At 46.4% G+C, this 20,666-nt stretch overlaps 1 protein-coding gene across 1 annotated transcript; it reads right to left on the minus strand.

Moving 5' to 3' along the window:
* Nucleotides 1–4,608: 4,608 nt before the first annotated feature.
* On the minus strand, nt 4,609–20,373 carry Trim42 (tripartite motif containing 42). Its single transcript, XM_048334906.1, has 5 exons — nt 20,033–20,373; nt 17,810–18,507; nt 15,492–16,312; nt 13,005–13,229; nt 4,609–4,695 (listed from the first exon to the last, which is right to left on the minus strand). The coding sequence occupies exons 1-5, from the start codon at nt 20,371–20,373 to the stop codon at nt 4,609–4,611; spliced, it is 2,172 nt and encodes a 723-aa protein (XP_048190863.1).
* Nucleotides 20,374–20,666: the final 293 nt, after the last annotated feature.

Below are 20,666 nucleotides of genomic sequence, written 5' to 3' on the forward strand. Positions count from 1 at the left end.
CTGTCCCTGGCTTCTTCCTGCTCAAGGCTAGCACTCTGCCACTAGCACTCTGCCACTTGAGCCACAGCGCCGCTTCTGGCCGTTTTCTGTATATGTGGTGCTGGGGAATCGAACCTAGGGCCTCGTGTATCCGAGGCAGGCACTCTTGCCACTAGGCTATATCCCCAGCCCACCTGGCCTCTTCTTGCTCGAGGCTAGCACTCTGCCACTTGAACCACAGCGCCCCCTCTGGCCGTTTTCCATATATGTGGTGCTGGGGAATCGAACTGAGAGCTTCATGTGTAGGAGGCAAGCACTCTTGCCACTAGGCCATACTCCCAGCCCCTGTGGTCATATTTAAAGTGGGACACACTAAGCTATACTGTTTGAGAGGCATATTAGATGCCCTTTGACTATTTAAAATGCCTTTATTGGGATGTGATCCCATGTGAGTTTGAGGTGAAGCTGTTGAGCAGTTAGGTAAAATGCATTCATAGAAACCTCTGCAGTGGTGTAATTATTTCATTGACTGGTTTATGTTCTCATTGCTGTCTTTCATCCAATATGTCCTATCAAAGCCTTTTCTTTCCTCAAGGTACCTCCAGAGGATCTTATAACTTAGGAAATAAAATGGCCAGTCAAATTTAAATAAAGCTCAAATCTTAACATCTCTTCTTTTAAGTTCGGATGACCCAGGTCACTTAGGGACCTGTAATGGGTCAGGAGTTTGTAGTGACTTTTCTTTCTCACTGTCCTTTCACCCCTTCTGCTGGCTCCTAGGCCCTACATTTCTGTCACCAGCCTCATTTTTTGATTTTTGTTTTTTTTTGCGGGGGTTGTAGGGCTTGAACTCTGCACCTGGGCGCTGTCCCTGAGCTCTTTTGCTCAAGGCTAGTGCTCTACCACTTTGAGCCACAATGGCATTACTGGTCTTCTGCTGGTTAGTCAGATATGAGGGTCTCATGGATTTTGTTCCCGTGTTGGCTTTGAACTGTGATCCTCAGATCTCAGCCTCCTGGGTGGCCAGGATTAGGTGTGAACCACCAGTGCCCAGCTACACCATCGCCTCTTTCTGATGACTCCCCTCCACCTGGAAGATACTATTTTAAGAACTTTAAAAAATATTTTCAACTCATTTATTTTCTGATGATCAAATAAATGCATTCTTTTGCAAGTAAAGGAAAAGCATACCAAAAATGCAGAAAAAGATGTATCTGTAATCCCCATTCCCTTAGAACAGATGTTGGTGTTTCTGCTTTGACATTGTACAAATACAGCTGACCCTGGGTAGCAAGTTTCTGCATTTAAATATTCAACCAACCGTGGATTGAAAATACTACAAAAATGCATCTGAAAAGAACATGCATAGATGTTTGTCATTATTTCCAAAATAATACAGTATCACAGCTATTTACATACCATTTACATTGTACTGGGTGGTATACAAACTCTATAGAGATGATTTAAGGTATCTGGAAGGGTGGATGCAGATTATATGCAAATGCTACACAATTTATACAAGGAGCTGAGCATCTCCATAACATGGTGTATGAGGGGGAAGCTGGGATAAGGCCCCGGGGTGAATATTGTCCTGAAAGCAATCGGAAGGATGATTGATTTCTGGGTCTGCATTAATGGTGTACCATCCCCTGGCAGAAGTGTGCGAAATTGCAGGCTAACAGGTGATCACTTACAAAGGAAGGGAGAAAAAGAACCCTTTTAATTTGGAGTCAGAAGAATCTGGAAGCGTAAGGAGCAGAAAAGGAAGGATTTGAGAAAGCATAGGCTAGGAACCCAGAGGCCAAGAAAAAGGGCTTTAGGAAAAGGTTAATTCAAAGCTCGCTGTAAGACGTATGTTTCTGTTGCTCAAGGTTTTCCCGTTGTCTTTGGCTGAAGCACAGTGCCGTTGAAAGCAGATTAAAGCTGCCATTTGATCAAGCGCTGGTGGTGGTAGGGAAGCAGAATCAAGTATAGGCTCCCCAAGTTGGAAAAGTCAGGCAATGCTCTTTATTTATTTCCTTACTGGGGCTTGAATTTAGGGCTGGGGCATTGTCCCTTAGCTTTTTGTTCAAGGCTGGAGTTCTACCACTTGAGCCACAAGCTCTACCATCGGAGCTTGGTGGTTAATTGGAGATAGAGTCTCAGACTTTTCTGCTCCAGCTGGCTTTGAACTGGGATCTGCAGATCTCAGCTTCCCAAGTAGCTAGGACGGGTGTGAGCCACCAGGGCCTGTACTTACTATTCACTTCTAGCTCAGCCATCTATGTACGCTTCTCATTAGCATGTGTTAAATCTATTTTTCTTAGACCCCTGAACATGGTGACTGGTCCTATTCCAACTTTATCATTCATCTTTGGGTTTGTGAACCCAGTCCTCCATCTCTTTCTAGGCCACTCTTCTACCTCATATATCCATCCCTTCTTTTCCTGTTCCTCCTGCGTTTATAACCCAAGGAATGTTCCACTCCTTCCCTGAAGTTGGCCCAGATCCCAAAGCCCACACAGGGTGAGACTTGGTTTTTCTCACTCATTTCAGGCATATGCATTCAGGGAGGGTAGAGTTACTTATTTGTTCCATATGCCAAGGGCCAGGCTGGTACTTCCCTTGGTCAATTTTTATTGAGTGAATTTGTTGTCTGCCTTGGTGCTTAGAGAGAAACTTCCCATGCCTGGCTTTATTAAGATGAAAGACTCTCTTTATTATGGTTTTCTTGGAAGGAAACAAAATCAAAGAAATAAGCTCTGAAACAGCTACAGTTTTATATAGAAAGCATTATTTCTGAGCTAAATGATTTTTTTTCCTGAAGGAAAATTTAGAAATTATAGCTCCTGGTGGAATTAAAGGAATGAAAATGAAGCCATTCATAGATTCGCAGCATCTGAAGAAGTCTGTTTTGAATCTATTTTGCTAACTCCTACAACTTAGCATAAACAAGTCAGGCTTCTGGCTGTGCAGAAACACATGCCCTTTGGGCATCTCTCCAAATGGTGTTTTCCCTGAAAGTTTATCAATGACTTGCTTTGGGATGTGTTAGCTTTTCTGAGAACTTAAAACACAACCCAGCTTTCTCATGGTTCCTTTGCAAAGAAACCTCTTGAATTCAGCCCAAAGGGCCTCTCAGATTATCTGGAAATTGAGACAGGAAAATACCCCAGACTTCCCCTTTCCTCTGTGCCAGCCCCGCCTCCTTTCTCCTTTCTACTGTCACTGATATCAAAGTGGCCAAGAAATGAGTGCTGGTGGGTGCAGATGTGTATGCACACAAGGCTGTCTGTGTGTGTTGCTGTGTGCGTGCATGTGAACTTGTGACTCGGTATTTCCTGCTGGAAAGACAATACATACCTGTGCTTTGGTGGGTTTTCCAGGAAGCCAGAGCTGGAAGCCAGGGATGTAGCCGGCTCTGCTCGCCTCAGGATCTTAGCATCTTCTTGCTGTTTGTTTCCTGACTGGTCCTTGGGGATCCTCTTGTCTTTGCTAGAAGGCTCAGCTATCGTTCATTGGGCTTTCTCAGACAATCCAGCTGTCTTAGTCACTGAAGGCAAGTTTACCTGTTCTCTGGAGCAGCAAGATCATGGCGATGTGCATTATTCTGGATTAGTCTTTGTTGGCGCCACAGGTATTGGGAGCATTATAATGCAATATTCCTACAGTTAAAGGTTTTTAAGCTTAATTTTTATCAGTAGTAAAATCCCTGCTGGCCTGTCATTTAATTTGCTTCCCGTGCTAATGATTATTCTGAAGCTTTGTACAGAAATGATTGCATGATAATACCACACTTGATGGCTGCTCCAAGTTGTCATTTACAGTAAGAGGATCATGCCAGAGCTCCCTGGGGAATCTGTTCTTGTAATGCTGTCAGACAGCCAGGCATTCTGCAGCCCCCAGTGCCCTCTGGGGCGCAGGAGGGGTGAAGAGAAGAGAGAGGGTACCACTCTTTTATGGCCCAGAGGCAGACCTCAGACCATGCGGGTCAGAGTTGTGGGAAGGCAGGTTTAGGTGCAGCCATTCTTGACTTAATACTGAAGCAGATCCCAAGCTCTTGAGGCCAGTATTAAAGTCTACACCCAGGTTAAGCACCAGTGGCTCATGCCTGTAATCCTAGCCACTCAGGAGGCTGAGATCTGAGGATCACAGTTCAAATCTCGCACGGGCAGGAAAGTCCATGAGGTACTTAGCTCCAGTTAACTGGCAGGAAACCAGAAGTGAAGTGTAGCTCAAATGGCCGAGTGTCAGTCTTGAGTGAAAAAGCTAAAGGACAGTACCCAGGCTCTGTACATACATGTATACCCTCTCCCTCTCCTGGCTGCAGACTGAGTGTTCTTTATTATTTATTTATTTATTTATTTTTTACCACCCAGGTGTTTGTTCCATATACAGCACCGTGGAACTCTGAGCCTTGATGGAGACTTAGAGACTTGCTACCCCGACCCTTAGTTACTTGTAACAAGCAAACAACAGGGCATGAGGTCAGACGTTTCCTTTTATTGGTTCTCAGAGCCTCCCTTTGGAAAGCTCAGAGGAATGGGGAGCATGCATCTTGAACCTTCTGGAAGAATATGGCGAGAAAAATACATATCCGTGCGTGTGTGCCTATATCTGTGTGTGTTGCGTGGCGCATCTCTGCGGGGCTCAGAAGCGCTTCTGGAGGGTAGACTGGATACTCTTCAGTAGGCCCCACTTAGCTCGGTTCCTCCCACGCCCATCTGGTGTGACCACCTGCAATCAGAAGCAAGGAGCCCTGGCACCAGACACGGAGGAACTGCGGGACCCCAGGGTCACCACCGCACACACAGCCTCCCATTGTCCCCTCGTGACAAGCACACCAGGGCAGGCGCTGTCGGCCCCCTTCAGAGACGGAGACTCAGGCTCAGGGACGGCTGTCACCAGATCCCCTCAGCTGCTAAGTGTTGAGAGCCGTGACCCTGAGCCAGGTCCCACTTCCTTTAAGGCAGATGAGTGTTGATTACAGGGCTGGGCCCTAGGGGGCGCTTCCCCATTGAGCAGCCCCTGTCCCTTCCTCCTGCTTCCGTCTCGGCTCTTACTGGTACTAAGCAAGCTTCAGCTAACGCGTTTGGCTTCTTATCAGACCAGGAGCGCCTTGGAGGTTTTTAATTTTTTTTAATTTGGGTAGCTCTCATTTCTACAGTCTCAATCCTGGTTATGGGAAAGAGAAGGTTCTTAGAGAAATGAAGAAAAGGGCGAAGAGACCATAATTTGTAAACCTCCCGACTATGCCCTTTGATACATGTAGGACTGCTTCCTAGTAGCTTTGGGCAGTGAACACCCAGGGCTGTCTAGGAAGGCAGGTTGTAGTAGGCACACAGACTAGGCTAGAAATCTGGATCTGCTCAGATCGATGCAGTTCTCCATCCTTCAGAGAGTGGAGGGCTTCTCCCTTGCTCTGCTCCTGCTCTGTCGGCACTCCCTTTCATTCCTGATACACTTTTGCTGAGGAGGCATTTAGGGAATAAAGTTGGGACCCAGGGATGAATGAGTCCTTCCAGTCCATGCTCTCTCTCTCTCGAACTGAAACTTTGGGAGCAAAGTTTGGGAGCTGGGCAGGGAGGGGTTTGGGTGAAAAAGGGGAATGCTCATATTAAAGCTCAAAGTTAAAAAGAACTGGTGACAATCACACATGGCGTATTCCTTGAATGCAAGTAGGTTTTGGTTTAAGGAAAATTAGTCATCGTGGGCTGGAGGTGTACCTCAGTGGTAGATTGTATGCTTAGTATATACAAAACTCTGAGCTTAAAAAAAAACAAACAAAACAAAACTCTGAGCTTAATCCCCAGCTACCCACAAAAAACAACAACAAAAACAACAAAATCATTGTAATTCATTATAATGGCCCAAAGGAAAAGAACCATAACTATTATGTCAAAATGCAAAACAGTAAATGTTGTTATTTATGTACAATATCTTAGAAGCCTAGAATTAGGAGGAAGTTTCCTTGACTTACCAAACCATAAAACACAAATGAAGAGAGAGAAAGATCAGGAATATGAAATGAATATCTGATACTATTGCTACCTCTTTGGCCATGAATCTAGATCCTAGTAAAAGCTATTGGGAAAGAATTTAAAAAATAGGTTCAAAGATAATAAAGATCTAAAACCAGCATTAGTTATAGAAGATAGGCTCATAGCCAGTGGCTCACGCCTGTCATCCTAGCTACTCAGGAGTCTGAGATCTGAGGATTGAGTTCCAAAGCCAGCCCAGGCAGGAAAGTCCAATGAAACTCTTCTCTCCAATTAACTACCGGAAAACTGGAAGTGGCGCTGTGGCTCAAGTGGTAGAGCTCAGGGACGGCACCCAGGCCCAGAGTTCAAGCCCCATGACCACCACCACCACAACAAAAAAAGTAAAAAAGAAGAAGATAGGCTCACGTGCTAGGGAAAACAAGCAGAATCAACAGATGAGACTTCCAGAGTAACGAGAGAGCCAAGATTAATAAAGAACATCAGTCTTCATTGTAAACCACCGATCCATTAGCAAATGTACACAAATATAAAATGACAGCAACAAAGTCTGTGAGCTATTTTATTGTGTGCCAGGTCATTCACATATATATGTATGCACATATATATCATAAAACATGTTCAATGTATAATCAAGCAAGCCTGATTTGTCATGCCACATAATTGCTTTTCTCTTGATGTGTATGAAAGTATCTGAAGCCTTAGAAAATTTCTACAGCACTGTTTTAACAATAATCCTCATGATGAACAATCACTAAAACATCTAGTTTAATCAGGAATGGATTGAATCTCTTTAAGACAAACCAAACAGAAACCCAGAGAAGGTCCTAGTAAAGTACATATAAGATGGTTTGTGTAAATATACAGGCACTTTGCAAAAATATTGTGTCCTAATTAGAAGACTCAATGTCTTCCTAATCAAATTCTATCTAGAGCAGCACAATGATTAAAAATTTACTTCACAGTCGATATGACAGAATAAATTGCCGTGATTAGTTAAATAGACCTTTTTTTTTTTTTTTTTAAAGAAGAAGCATAATAGAGATACTTACCAGCCTATTAAGGCCTGCACAAAGCTGGGGTTAAAAACACGAGGGAGGCAATGATAAGAAGGGCTATACAGACCCACAGAAAACTCAGATATGCCCCAGCTTGGAGCTGAATGTCAGCTCAAAGTGGCACTTTTATTAAATGCGCAAATGGAGGAAAGACGTAGCTGGGAAAACTGGCTCACTCGATGGCAAAACAAATGTCTTTCCACTTAGTGTCATGTTCAAAGGTAGTCTGTGTGGATTAATGAACCAAACTTAAAAGGCAAAACTGCAAATGTAATAAAAGTATAGAGAAGATTATCTTTGTAATCTAAATTGAGGGAAGGACTTTTTGCACTTCAAAAGGTCAAACCAGAAGAAAAAAATAGTTGATGTCTTTGATTATACATCAGAGTTAGGGATCTTTGCTGTTTCAGGAAGTCTGTTATAGACAGACTATATTACAAAGGGAATAGACAAATGTCAAAAGTGAAGATATTAGCAATCAAAAATCATCCTGATTATATAAGAAAAATCCCACAACTCACCTAGGGAAAGAAAACTGCAGTAGAGATGAAAGCAAACGATATTAACAGGATATTTACAGAAGAGGAAATCTTGAAATCTTACAAGTATATGAAATGAATTTTCATGCAATAAGGAGATATCACTTTATAATCATTGGATTAGCAAAACAGTAGGAAGTTAGATCTTGCTAAATGTTGATAGGATATAGGGGCCCTCATCTCCTTATGGAATTGTTTGTGTGTGTGTGTGTGTGTGTGTGTGTGTGTGTGTGTGTGTGTTGTACTGGGGATTGAACTCAAGGCCTCATACTTGCTAGACATGTATTTGAGTCACACTTTTTAGCCTTGGTTATTTTTCAGATAGGGTTGTGCTTTTTGCTAGAGGCTGGCTAATGGTCATCCTTCCACAGAGTCTCCCACGTAGCTGGGCTTACTCATGGGATATAGTCAAATTCAGTCCCCATGGGCCCTATGACCTGTCTAGATAATGGCACGTCTGGGCATCTGATATGGGCTACATGGTGTCCTTCCAAAATTTGTCTGTTAAATCCCTTACTCCTCAGTCCTCCAGCATGGGTTTCTGTGTGGAGCCGGAACCTTTGAAGGGGTGAGAAGATTACACTGAGGTCATTAATTAGAGTGGGCTTCCATCCAGTCCGATCCATTTTCTTATGAAAAGATGGAATTGAGACCCCCAGACACCAGAGCCATGCAGAAGGAAAGGCAATGTGGGGGTTCAGTGAGAGCCTCAGGAGAAACCAGCCAGATGGCACGGGGACCCTAGGCTGCCGTGTCTCCAACCGTGAGGAAGCGAGGGTCCGCAGTGTTTTGTTATGGCAGCCCTAACACACTCCTCCACTAGCCCAGGAAATCTCACCTAGGGGCCGGAGATGGGGCTCAAGTAGTGTAGCGCCAGCGGCGAGCAAGAAAGCCAAGTGAGAGCTCAAGTCCTGGTACCTGCACGCAGACACTCACAACACCCCACTCACACAGATGACGCATTCAAGGCTGCTCAGTGTGGCATATTCTAGGTCACCTGCGTGTCCATCCCGGACAAGTAGATAGCACAAGAAAACAAACTCACACTGTGAATGAAACATGAGCCAGCACCAGGACCTGGGGACCAAAGCCTGTCATGATCGAAGAGGTCAGACGATGCTTAGGGAAGACAGGACAAGAAACATGTAAGATATGCAGGCAGTGAAATGCTACTTGTGTAAAACAACACAATGGAAACAGAAATACCTTGTAAGAAACAAGTGAAACAAAAAGACACATAGAAAACATATTGGAATGTGCGTGCCAAGAGGAAACATAAAAGAAGAGTCTTGCAAAAAAAAAAATCAGTGTTGATGGGCTGGGAATGTGGCCTAGTGGTCGAGTGCTTGCCTCGTATACATGAAGCCCTAGGTTCGAATCCCCAGCACCACATATATAGAAAATGGCCAGAAGTGGCGCTGCGGCTCAAGTGGCAGAGTGCTAGCCTTGAGCAAAAAGAAGCCAGGGACAGTGCTCGGGCCCTGAGTTCAAGCCCCAGGACTGGAAAAACAAAACAAAACAAACCCAGTGTTGATAATGGCCAGGAGCATGAGTGAGGTGTATGATTAAAGTCTGTGTATAAAGTTAAAAGAAAACCACCTTTTCTTTCCTTAGCTCGAGCCTAATGTATACTTGTTCCAGGGTTTAGGTTTCTCTGTGGAGTAATCAGGGAGGGACCAATAGAATTCCACTTACCTGAAAGCTCAAGAGCTCTTTGGAAATCCTAAAGAGATTGAGAATGCGAAGCCATCTAGGTTTCATTCCAGGATCCACTCTGTGTGTGGGTAACTGTGGGGATGGTTCTTGAGTGCAAAATAGTGGTCATTTGGATAGTTTCCAGATCTCCTATATAGCTCAGGAGAACGGAAACATCATTTGGAAGGGGGATTGGATGACAGGCAGAAGCTCTGCTGGATGGCTAGGCTCTGGTGCTGAGAGGGGGGTATCTGCCCCGCAGGGTTCCAGGTAGCATGACTTCCTGAGTACATACACACAACAGGCTTTGAGAAGATATGTGTGTGGGGGGGGCAGGGGGGTTACCCAGAAAAGCACTAGTTTGTGACTATTGCCAGGTAGGCCTAATATATATATATATTTTTTTAAATTTTTTTTTTATTTTTGGCCGGTCCTGGGGCTTGGACCCAGGGCCTGAGCACTGTCCCTGGCTTCTTTTTGCTCAAGGCTAGCACTCCGCCACTTGAGCCACAGCGCCACTTCTGGCCATTTTCTGTATGTGTGGTGCTGGGGAATCGAACCCAGGGCCTCATGTATTTGAGGCAGGCACTCTTGCCACTAGGCCATATCCCCAGCCCTAATATATATATTTTTTAACCTCTAAATCAGATGCAATCTTACACATCCAGCCTACAGACCGTGGAAGGCCAACTTACTAGCTTTGTAGAGGTGTCCATGTTCGAATCCCAGAGCTTATCTATCTGTTAAATGGCAAAGGTGAATAGAACCTGCAGGTTTTAGGATGAATCATTTGTTGACTAATATAAACACAAAGACCTCTAAGGTAAGAGGTGGAGGCAGAAGAGAAGCAGAGAGTTGGCGTTTGAGAGCTGGACTCAGCTCAGCGTGACTTGTTTTGCAGATGGAGGAAGGGGCTACCGGACGAGGCAATGCAGGCAGCCTCTAGAAACCAGAAAAGGCAAGGAAATGGATTCTTTCTCGGACCCTCCAGAAGGGATGCTGATTTTGCTTCTTGATTTTGATTTCACTCAGAAAGATTTTATTTTGAAAACCAGAATTATAAAGTCATAAATAATTTGGTGGAAGCCACTAATTTACGATGTTGGCAATAAGAAATAGTCTAGGAACAGACAGTGCGGTTCCTCATGGGACGGTTTCATGGAAGCCAGCTGGGATGTAAAGGGAGAGGGCGTAAGTAAAGTCAGGCGACCGTAACTAGGAATGAGAATGGTGGTCAGAGCCGTGTGGAGTGGACCAGAGAAAGAGCAGGAGGAGACACTGAAGCCACGCGTACATGACAGCCACGAACATGTCTCCTAAAGAGGCTTGTTGTTAGAAGATTTTAAGAGTATCCTAGGCAAAGATGGACAAGTAATATTAACCTGTGAGTTGAGTGTAGTCCAGACAAGGGCTCAGGGACATGAGCTTCAGTCAGTGTTCTTTCCAATGCATGCTTCTGCCTCTCAATAAAATAATAAATCAGTAAATAAATAATAAATAAGCCACTCAGGCGCCAGTGACTCATGCCCATAATCCTAATTACCCATGAGGCTGAGATCTGAGGGTTGTGTGGTTTGAAGCCAGCTTAGTCTGTGAGACTCTTATTTCCAATTAACCAGTAAAAAGCTGCAAGTGGAGCTGTGGCTCAAGTGACGGAGTGCCAGCCTTGAGCAACAAAGCTAAGGGACAGAGCCCAGGCCCTGAGTTCAAGCCCCAGTGCTGTGTCTCACACACACACACACACACACACACACACACACACACACACACACTCACTCACCCCTCTACACCTCAGCCCTCTCTACTGTTGACTTTGATCACTCTCCCCAGCACTGAGTCCAGTGTGCCGTAGTCATACCTGATTATTATTCAGGAGCTTAAAGGGTTTTGGCTTTCATTTCATTTTGCATTGCTGGGGACTGAACCCAGGGAATCTGTGCATGCTAGACAAGCACTCAATACAGAGGTACCTCCCCAGCCCTGAGCGCTAACTCATTCCCTAAGGCCAGACACTTTCCTTCCCTGAGCCTCAGTTTTCTCAGCTGTGTGTGTGAACTGGAGGCATTGACTTCCTTTCCAAGTGGTTCTGATGGCCAATGACTAGGATGCACAGTTGACCTTGACATGGGAGCTTTGAAAGAAGCCTTTCATTTTTCTTGTTCTATGTACTCTATTAAAAAAAAGTCTCTTAAAAATCAAGTCTTTGACTATGCAAATAAAAAATGAAAGGCTTTATTTCACTTCTTTCCCAAAAGTACATAGGATGGAAATATTGCATTTTGGATAAGAAATGATTCTGCTACCTCATTGTAGCATTTAAATGAAACCTTTCAGGGATACCAGCATAGCTCTGATGCCAAAGGAAAAAAAAATTCGATTTTATAGGAAGGAGCTAAAGTCATTACTTTTATGAAGCTTTATAAATGTCATTCAAACACACCATCTTATTTTCATTTGCTATTGAAGCCTTTACTTATGCAAATCATGAGCAACTTTAAGGAAACCAGCCTTCTCCTGGCATGCTAATATAACCACACAGAAAGGGGAAGAATTACTTCTGGAGGAAAAAATCTATATTGCAGCTTCTCAAGTCAGATAAAAATGAAGCTTCCAGAAAAACCTCATTAATTAGGGTTCTGCTCATTTAGATATTGTGTTAAAAAGCAAAGGGACTGGAATACATCTCTTTCTCTTATAGGGGAGGGTAAATTAATCGCATAAACACAATTTCAGAGAAATGCTATTTCTTGACTGATTATATAAAACATTTAGCTTTGGGCATCTTATGGTACTTTGTAATTATTAATTTTATTTATCAATTTATTTCTTCACTCTTTAGCTTAGGCACTCATTCATATATTCATTTGTCCAGTCACATTTTTGCTCATGTATTCATTCAATAATCATTAAGAAGCTGCCATATGCAGACTGCTGTGGTAAGCATTGTGAGAAGAAGAAAGATGAACTGGTCTTGACTTGTGCTCTGCAGGGGCTCACAGCGTGAGGAGGGAAGAAAGGCCTTGAAGAGAGTGAGACAGCAGAATGGCGACACCCTTCTCTCTCTCCTCATCTCTGTCCCTAGCCTCTAAAAGATGGTTCATTAAATTAAAAAGCACCGCAATGAGTCTCCTTCATGCACAAGACACCTCTGAGGGGTTGCTACAAGAGAACATGGGCTTAGATGAAATGCGGAGTCTCTAGCCAAGAGGAGACGCCACAAAACATGACAACGTTCCCATGCTCTGAAGGGAGGGGGTATCAGGAAAGCGATGGGCCACGGAGCAACTGAGAGACAGAGGCCATGATTTGCTGGGGTGCAGCAGAGAGCAACCTAGCATGGCCGGCAGGCACTAAGGCTTGAACTCAGGGCCAAGGCACTCTCCCTCAGCTTTGTCACTTAAGGCTGGCACTCTACTACCCGAGCCTCAGCTCTGCGTCTGTTACTTTGCTGGTTAATTGGAGATGAGAATGTCATGAGTTTTATCTGCCTGGGCTGGCCTGGACTGGGTTCAAACCTCCATCCTCAGATTTCAGCCTCATGAGTACCTAGGATTATAGGCACCTGGTCTAGAATATATATCGTTTTTTACTTTTAGCAGAGCAGGCATTTATAATCCTCAGGTTTCCTTTACAAAATGTGGTTGAGGCCAGTAGCCTTGTTACCAAGTTTCCTGGCCGAGAGGAGAACCTCTCCGGGCCTGAGCTGGAGCCCGAGCTGCCACAAGAAAAACCCATCTCGAAACTGTGCACAGTACCTTGCAGGCATCACTCCACTGCCCAGGGCCATTTTCATTGATGGCTCTCACTTTAAACAGGTACTCGGTGTTGGGGGTGAGGTTGTGGAGCTCCAGATTCTGCTGCATTATGTCCCGAACTTGTCCACAGAGCTCTGTCCGCACATTATTAGGAGGCGAAGGGACCAGTTCATAAAACTCCATCTCAAACGAATCCACGTCTTCTGTTGGGCACGTCCAGTAAACCTGGGGGGGGGGGCGTGGGAAACACTTGGCACTCTACCCTCTCTCCTTGTATGTTGCTGACCCCCCAGCCTGCAGCTGCAGGAGGCCTTGGAGTAGACCATGGGTAGCCATCTTGGAAGGCTGTGACGAAGCCTGCCATGACACTTGTAATGGATGTCAGGGGCTGAGGGTAGAAGTATGCCCCTCTGGGTTCTGTTACTGTCACTGGATGTGGAGGTGACAGTTGTCCAGACACTAGGGAAAAAGAAGCTACCACGATCTGAACATCTGTTTTGCAACAGATTCCATGACAGGCACCTACATCCCTATCTCCTGGAAGACAGGCGCTATGAGCCCATTTTACAGGCTCAGGAAAGGTACACGTAGCAAATTCCAGAACACTTGAAGAGGAAAAGCTTATTTTAATCCTCTATGCGACACACACTGAACTATCCAGACAGGTACAACAGTTTATCCCATTCTGGAGGACATAAATCCACACTCAAAACATCCAGTGAGGGCATGAGTGGGATTGGGAGACATGAGGGGGAATTATGAATGGGAGTGACGTTGATTGAGGTACACTACACTCACAAACTACCGTGTCGACTTGAAACCCCCTTTATACACTACTTAAAGATGATATTAAAAAAATAAAACCTAATTCCTAGGAAAAGATAGATTAGCAGTTCTCAAGTAACAGGTAATTTTTGACACATGCATATTTTATAATAATTGTGTTTTAAAAGCCAGATGTCTAATGAATATATTAAAATCTCACTAAATTTAAATGTTATGAGAGAAAATGAATTTATAATTTTATGAGGACCAAATTCTTCAAATACATGTACAAAACTTAATAAAATTAACTTATTTTTTCTGTCAAAACAATACACATACAACATACATTATAAATGTTCTTAGAAAATATAGAAAACAAGTATAAGAGAAGAAAATAAACATCATTCAATCCTACAATCTAGTTAAGTCGCTGTTATTTCTTTTCAATTTTAGAGTATACACAAGCACATAAAGTTTTGATTCTATTCCTTCTCCCATTGTATTTTATATTTTTTCCTATATCATTAAAAATTCACTAATACTCCATCTTTTAAAACTGCCCCATAAATAATTTAGTCCTTCTGTGGCTGAAAAACTTGGGTTGTTTCTAATTTTGTAGTATAATAAATAAGTACCACTGTGAACACTTATGGGTATGAATCTTCATCTGAATTTTTAATCATTAGTGATTTCCCCTCAAAAAATTGAGTTAAAAATCTCTAAGTTTTTTTTTTTTTTTTTTTTACAATACATGTTAACAGTTTATACGACTAACTTTAAGGGTATTTTCTATGTCCAAACTCCGGAAGATTTGAGAGAGATGTCAGTGTAGACGTAATCATTGGCGTTTCTGAGAGCTAGGATTCCTAGGTGAAGTACATTCGCTTGTGACACTTTTACATCAAGTGTCTTTGTTGGGCAGTAGGATAGCTGTTCTCTCTTGATGTCAATGGCTTGACTGGGTTATTTCATGTTGGCTGCTTTTCTGAACTTCACCAGGGATGATTACCGGTGGAGCTCAGTATAGAGCAGACCCCACTAAGTGTGTGTGTGTGTGTGTGTGTGTGTGTGTGTGTGTGTGTGTGTGTGTGTGTTCATGTGTGTTCTGTGGCTTGAACTCAGGGTTTTAAGCTCTTGTTTTTTTCCCCCGCTCAAGGTTAGAGCTCTCCCATTTGAGCCACATCTCCACTCATGGCTTTTTATGGCAGTGAGAATTGGAGTTCTGTTGGGGACCATCTTACGATATTTGTGAGCCATGGAAAGTCTGGATATTTTCTATAGGAAAAGTAGCAATTTGAAGGAATCAATACTTGATTGGTTGACGTCTCAAGGGCATGCGGTGCATGGAATGCAGCTCTAGCTGAGGGTAAGACCGGAAGGTCTCTGGATACTAACTCTGTGTTTCTGACTCTAGTTTCTGCAATCTCTTTTACCACTCATTTGTTTGTCTTTTTATTTTTTTCAATAGAGAAGCTATCTTCCGAGCAGGGGTGGTGAGGCTTTCATTTCAGATGTGTTCATGGCTATATATCCGCCATTTGGTTTAAGCCAATATTTGGTTAAGATTTCAGTAATATAACCTTTGAGTGGGTTGACCATGTGTCCAGAGGAACAGATTTGAGTGACCAGATCCCAGATGGTCAGATGTACGTAATCTTTCCTGACAACTCACTTCCATTCCATGTCCTATACCGCGCCCCCCGCCCCCCAGCTCTGTCTCACCTTGGCAGCCCTCGGATACACCAGGGTTTGGTAGATGACGATTGGGCCCGGGGGCTTCACCGAGGCATCACTGAATGGGTACCAGTTGTGGAAGCTGCTGCTGTTCTGCGCAGGCTGGTTTTCTACCGGAGCGCTCCAGTAGGTGTAGAGCCCTTCGGCGGGCTTGGGGGGTGCTGCTGACTGTGTTCTCCCGTAGGCCTCCAGACCCATCTTGGCCTTCTCGTTGGCATGGAAGGACAGCAAGGAGGAGCTTCTCTGGTATACCTGCTGGTTGTTGAAGCTGTGGGTGCTGAAGGTGACTTTTCTGGCAATCATCATTTCCGACTGCACAGGGTAGGGGGTGGGATGGAGCTCCACTGAGGAGGAGCTTACCTTCTTGGGTCCCGTGGGGAAGAGCTCGTGGATGGCACTGGAGAGCTCAGCGAAGTTCAGGGGAATGCAGTGCACCGAGTGCAGCCGCAGTTGAGGGTCAGGTCTGAAGGTGCTCTGGATGCCATCTTCAATCTGGTCCACCAGGATCTTGGCAGACTGCAGGAAGGCCACTTGTCCCGTCTCCTTCAGGGCCTCCTTGGAGTAGGCGATCAAACCATCCATCTCGTTGACTTTCATCGTAGTGACGGTCACATACTTTTCAATCTCCTTCTGCCTGGACACTTCTAGATTCTCAATCTGTTCCATGACCATTTTCTCCTTCTCCTGAAGAATACTGCGCAACTTGAGAAACCCGTTTCTGATCTCCTTTCGCTTTGCCTCCTTATCAGCTTTAAAGCTGCTTTTTAAAATGTTGAATTCCATCAGGTCATTATCAATTTCATATCGGACTGAAAAACAAGTTAATTACTGTAAAAAATTAGAACCTCCAAGACATCAAAGCCTTAGAAAATAGGAGCAAATCACCTTGTTCTCCAAGAAGGTAAATGGAGAGGGGGAAGACATTTGTAGCTGAGGTTAATGCAGACCAGGATAGGTTTATGAAATAAATGTCCCTTCCTCCCTCCTCTGATAATACCCCTCAGATATAACCAGCTATAGGTTCCTGGAATACTCTGTTCCCTCCTCCTCCTCCTCTCTTTTCTCTCTTTTCTCCCCTCCCCCTTCCTTTCCTCTCTTCTCCTCCCCCTCCCTCTCCTTCCCTCCCCCCCAATCCTCCATCTCCAGTCTCCCCCCTCAATTCTTCCACCCTTCTCTATGTCCTCTCATTCCTCCCTTCCCTCTCCCCGTCCCATTCTTTCTCCCTCCCTCCTCCTCTCCCCTCTCCCAGTTTCTTTCCATTGCTCTCTTTTCTTTTTCATGCTGGTACTGAGGTTTGAATTCAGGGTCTTGTGTTCTCCCTTACTTTTTTGCTTAGGACTGACAATCTACTATTTGAACCACACCTCCACTGCCAGGAGATGAGTCTTACGGACTTTTCTTCCTGGGATGGCTTTGAACATTGATCCTCAGATCTCAGCCTCCTGAGTGGCTAGGATGACAAGCACGAACCATTAGCCTCCCAGTCCATTTAATTGGTTGTTTGCAACTGGGGGAATAAATTGCGATAATTCTCAGCATTGGGCAATTCTTCTCTTTACAAATTGGGGAGAAAGGCTGGGAATATGGCCTAGTGGTAGAGAATTTGCCTCATGTACGTGAAGCCCTGGGTTCGATTCCTGTGCACCACATATATAGAAAAAGCCGGAAGTGGCGCTGTGGCTCAAGTGGCAGAGTGCTAGCCTTGAGCAAAAAGAAGCTCAGGGACGGTGCTCAGGCCCTGAGTCCAAGCTCCAGGACTGGCAAAAAAAATTGGAAAGAAAAAGAGAGGAAAAAGGGGGATCCAGTTTTAGTGACAAAACACCTTAGAAAAAACTCACAGAACTTCAGGATACTACAAGATCAAACGCTTCATTTTCCAAATGGGAAAACGAACCCAAAGTTCCTTAGAACTTAGGTTACAGAATAGTTATGTATGCATCATGTGCCAGGTACTCTTTCTCTTTGCGTGCTTTTTGCAGAGAAGTCATTGACTTCTTATGAGATTCGAATGAGAGAGTTGTTACTACCCCTCCCTCTTTGTCGTGATTCTGGGATCGGGACTCAGCGTCTTAGGCTTGCCATGGGGGAACTCGACCGCTCCGCTGAGCCCTCTCCCCATGTTAAGAATGAGCAAACCAAGTCACAGTGAGGGCCAGCGGCTTGACTGTGGCCTTGCAGACTTAGCTCCGTACCTCTGTGCCCGGGGTTGTTCCACGTGGTCGTGGAAAGGCTCACCCCACGCCACCCTCCCCGTCAGTCCCCGACCTAGCAGTTAACTCTGGACGGGAACGGAAGTGGCCCAGGACCTGCTTTGAACTTGGCAATGGCGCTGAAGAGAGCGGCGGCCCTCTCGGAGCAGGCTTCGATGAGGCTGACCGTGTCGTGGCCGTTGTGGAAGGCGACCTTGCAGAAGGTGCAGAGCAGCTGGTTGTCGCTGCGGCAGTACTCGTTGATGCGGCTGGAGGGGTGGTGGATGCAGACCCGCTCATCCTGGTCCTCCGCGCTGGTGTCCACGAAGATGTGGTCCTGCATGGCCACGTCCGAGTGGAAGGCCTTGAGGCAGTCGTTGCAGAGGTTGAGGCGGCAGGTGACGCAGCGCTTGTAGGCCACGCGCCGGCTGCGGCACACCTGGCAGAGGATGGGCCCCGAGGCGCGGTCGAAGCGCCACTTGAGGTAGCCGTGCTGCTGCATGTAGCGCTTGGTGAGGCGGCCCCGCAGGTAGTTCTCGGGCAGCTGCAGGGTGTCGCTGTAGGGCATGCAGTGGGAGCGGCTGCACACGGGGCAGACGAGGATGAAGAAGTTCTCGGTGACCTCGGCGTGCTTCTGCAGCTGCCGCAGGCACTTCTCGCACAGGCTGTGGTTGCAGGGCAGCATGAAGGAGTGCAGGCGCAGCCGGCGGCACTGGGGGCAGGTGAGGTGGTCCGTCAGGTGGCAGCTGGCGGGCATCGACTTGGCCTCGTCCGCCTGGGTGTCGCTGCCTCCCACGCGCAGGGCGACCTTGGAGCTGGAGGAGAAGCACAGACAGGCCTTGAGGAGCCACGCCCAGCCCTCCCCTCGCGTCGGGATCGGGGCTCGAACTCGGGGACCGGGCCCCGGCTCTCTTTTTTTCCCTTCTGCTTCAGGCTAATGTTCCTCCCACTTGGGCCACATCTCCATGTCCAGCTTTTTGGTGGTTAACTGAAGGTAAGAGTCTCATGAGCCTTTTTTCTTTGGCACAGGCTGCTTTGAACTGAGGTCCTTAGGTCTCAGCCTCCCGAGTAGCTAGGACGACAGGCGTGAGCCGTTGGTGCCCGGTCACCGCGAGGCCGCTCCGCAGGGCGATGGCGAGCTGGGGTCCTGCCGGGAGCCTGGCCTCTGAGCCTGACCTCGTCATCTTCTACTCAAATACCTCAAATAAGGCCTGTTTCCTCATGCAAGTAGTAACCTAAGCCGTGGTGTTGTTTTATTTTTCTTTTTGAGGACACTCGTGTTCATGTGTTTATTTTTCTTTTTGTGTTGGTGTGAGGGCTTGAGTTCAGGACCGGGGCCCTGCTTTTTCACTCAATGCTGGGTACTCTATCACTTGAGCCACACATCTGCTTCTGGCCTTTTGCTGGTTAATTGGAGATAAGTGTCTTATGGACTCCTTTTCTGCTTTGGCTGGCTTCAAACTGCAATCCTCAGATCTCAGCCTCCTGATGAGCTAGGATTATAGGCATGAGCCACTGGTGCCTGATTGACATTTATATTTTAATACCTGCAAGGGCTGAATGCAATTACAAACTGTACAGCTGCTCACTGCTGCTATTGTTTGAGCCAGAGTAGAGAATCAGAAGGGCATGGGCCTGTCAGCTAGGCTTGGGTATTCTGTCGGACATCAGTATCATCACAGAACACCAGCGCTGGACAGGGCCACCCTGGCTGTGGTGGACCCGAGCTGAAGCAAGACCGGGGGACCACGTTGGAACTCAGCCAAGAACAGTGCTCAAACCACAACAGGGACCAGACATCTTCCTCACCTGGTTACCCCTCCTCCACCGCAATCTTAGATTTAAATTCGTGCCCTCTTGCCTAGCTTCTAGGGACAGTTTATTAAGATAACCAATGGATTTGCCCCCGTGCCTTTGCTCACTGTCGGCCTCAGTTCTAAGTTCCTGCCGTCTTCCTAGCAAGGCCCCTCACACTGGCCACTAAGCTTGGTTCCCAAATGCTGCAGTGCATTGGCAAACTCAGCCTTGCCCAGTTACCCCTGCATTCTTTGCTGGGCTGTGCCTGGGCAATGCTGGCATCATTGTGTGGTGGAGCGCGGCTTAGCTTCCTTTTGGGGATGCTTTTAAATCTAATCTCTGTCGTCCTCAGTTTCCTCATCCGCAAACCAAAGCTCACAGTATGGCTTGCTACACGAAGATCCCAAAAGTCTAAATGAGATAAGTGCTTACATGCCAGTGCGTGGCAAGCCCTCAACCACACGCCCTCGGTGGCTGTCCCAAGCATCCCCCCCCCCACGTGGACCGAGCCGTCCTGGCCCCTCATCAGCTGCCGGCACTTACGAGGTCTGGATGCTCCGGAGACGGCCCTTGCGGAAGGTGACGGTGGCATTCCTGCAGCAGCGGCTCTCGTAATAGTAGAAGTTGATGTTGCTGCTGGCCGTGCAGCAGTACTTGCAGTTGGGGTCGTTGGCCCAGGAGCAGCAGCACCAGTGGCAGTTGGGGCTCTCGGCGCAGGTGCAATGACAGCACTGGCAGTTGCGCTCATCCTTGTAAGGGCAGGGGAAGAAGGTGCAGTTCCGCTCCGAGGTGAAGAAGAACTTGCAGCAGAGACAGGAGCATAACTGAGGACAGCATCTCTCCCACGTACAACATGGAGAGCAAACACACATTGCAGTCTCCATCATGCCCACATGACAGCCGGCCGCTTCCCTCGAGTCTCCAGGGCAGCGGTGCCTCCTCCCTCTGGGCGAAGCCCTGCCCTCGGGGGTTGTTGGAGGTTGGCTGAGTATGGGATCCCTACCAGGGGAGCTCCCGGGCCAGCAGTGGCTCCCTTCAGCCTGAGGACCTTTGCTTATGTCACAATCCCTGGCTCCCTGCCATTTCCCACCAGGCTGGGCTGGTGGGGGGAGGACACCTGGGGCGGTGAGGGCAGCTAGGTCGATGGGCCCCCGCACAGCTCCTCGGAGGCGGGAGG

Source organism: Perognathus longimembris, chromosome 26 (assembly GCF_023159225.1).
Source record: "Perognathus longimembris pacificus isolate PPM17 chromosome 26, ASM2315922v1, whole genome shotgun sequence".
In the NCBI taxonomy this organism is placed as follows: domain Eukaryota; kingdom Metazoa; phylum Chordata; class Mammalia; order Rodentia; family Heteromyidae; genus Perognathus; species Perognathus longimembris.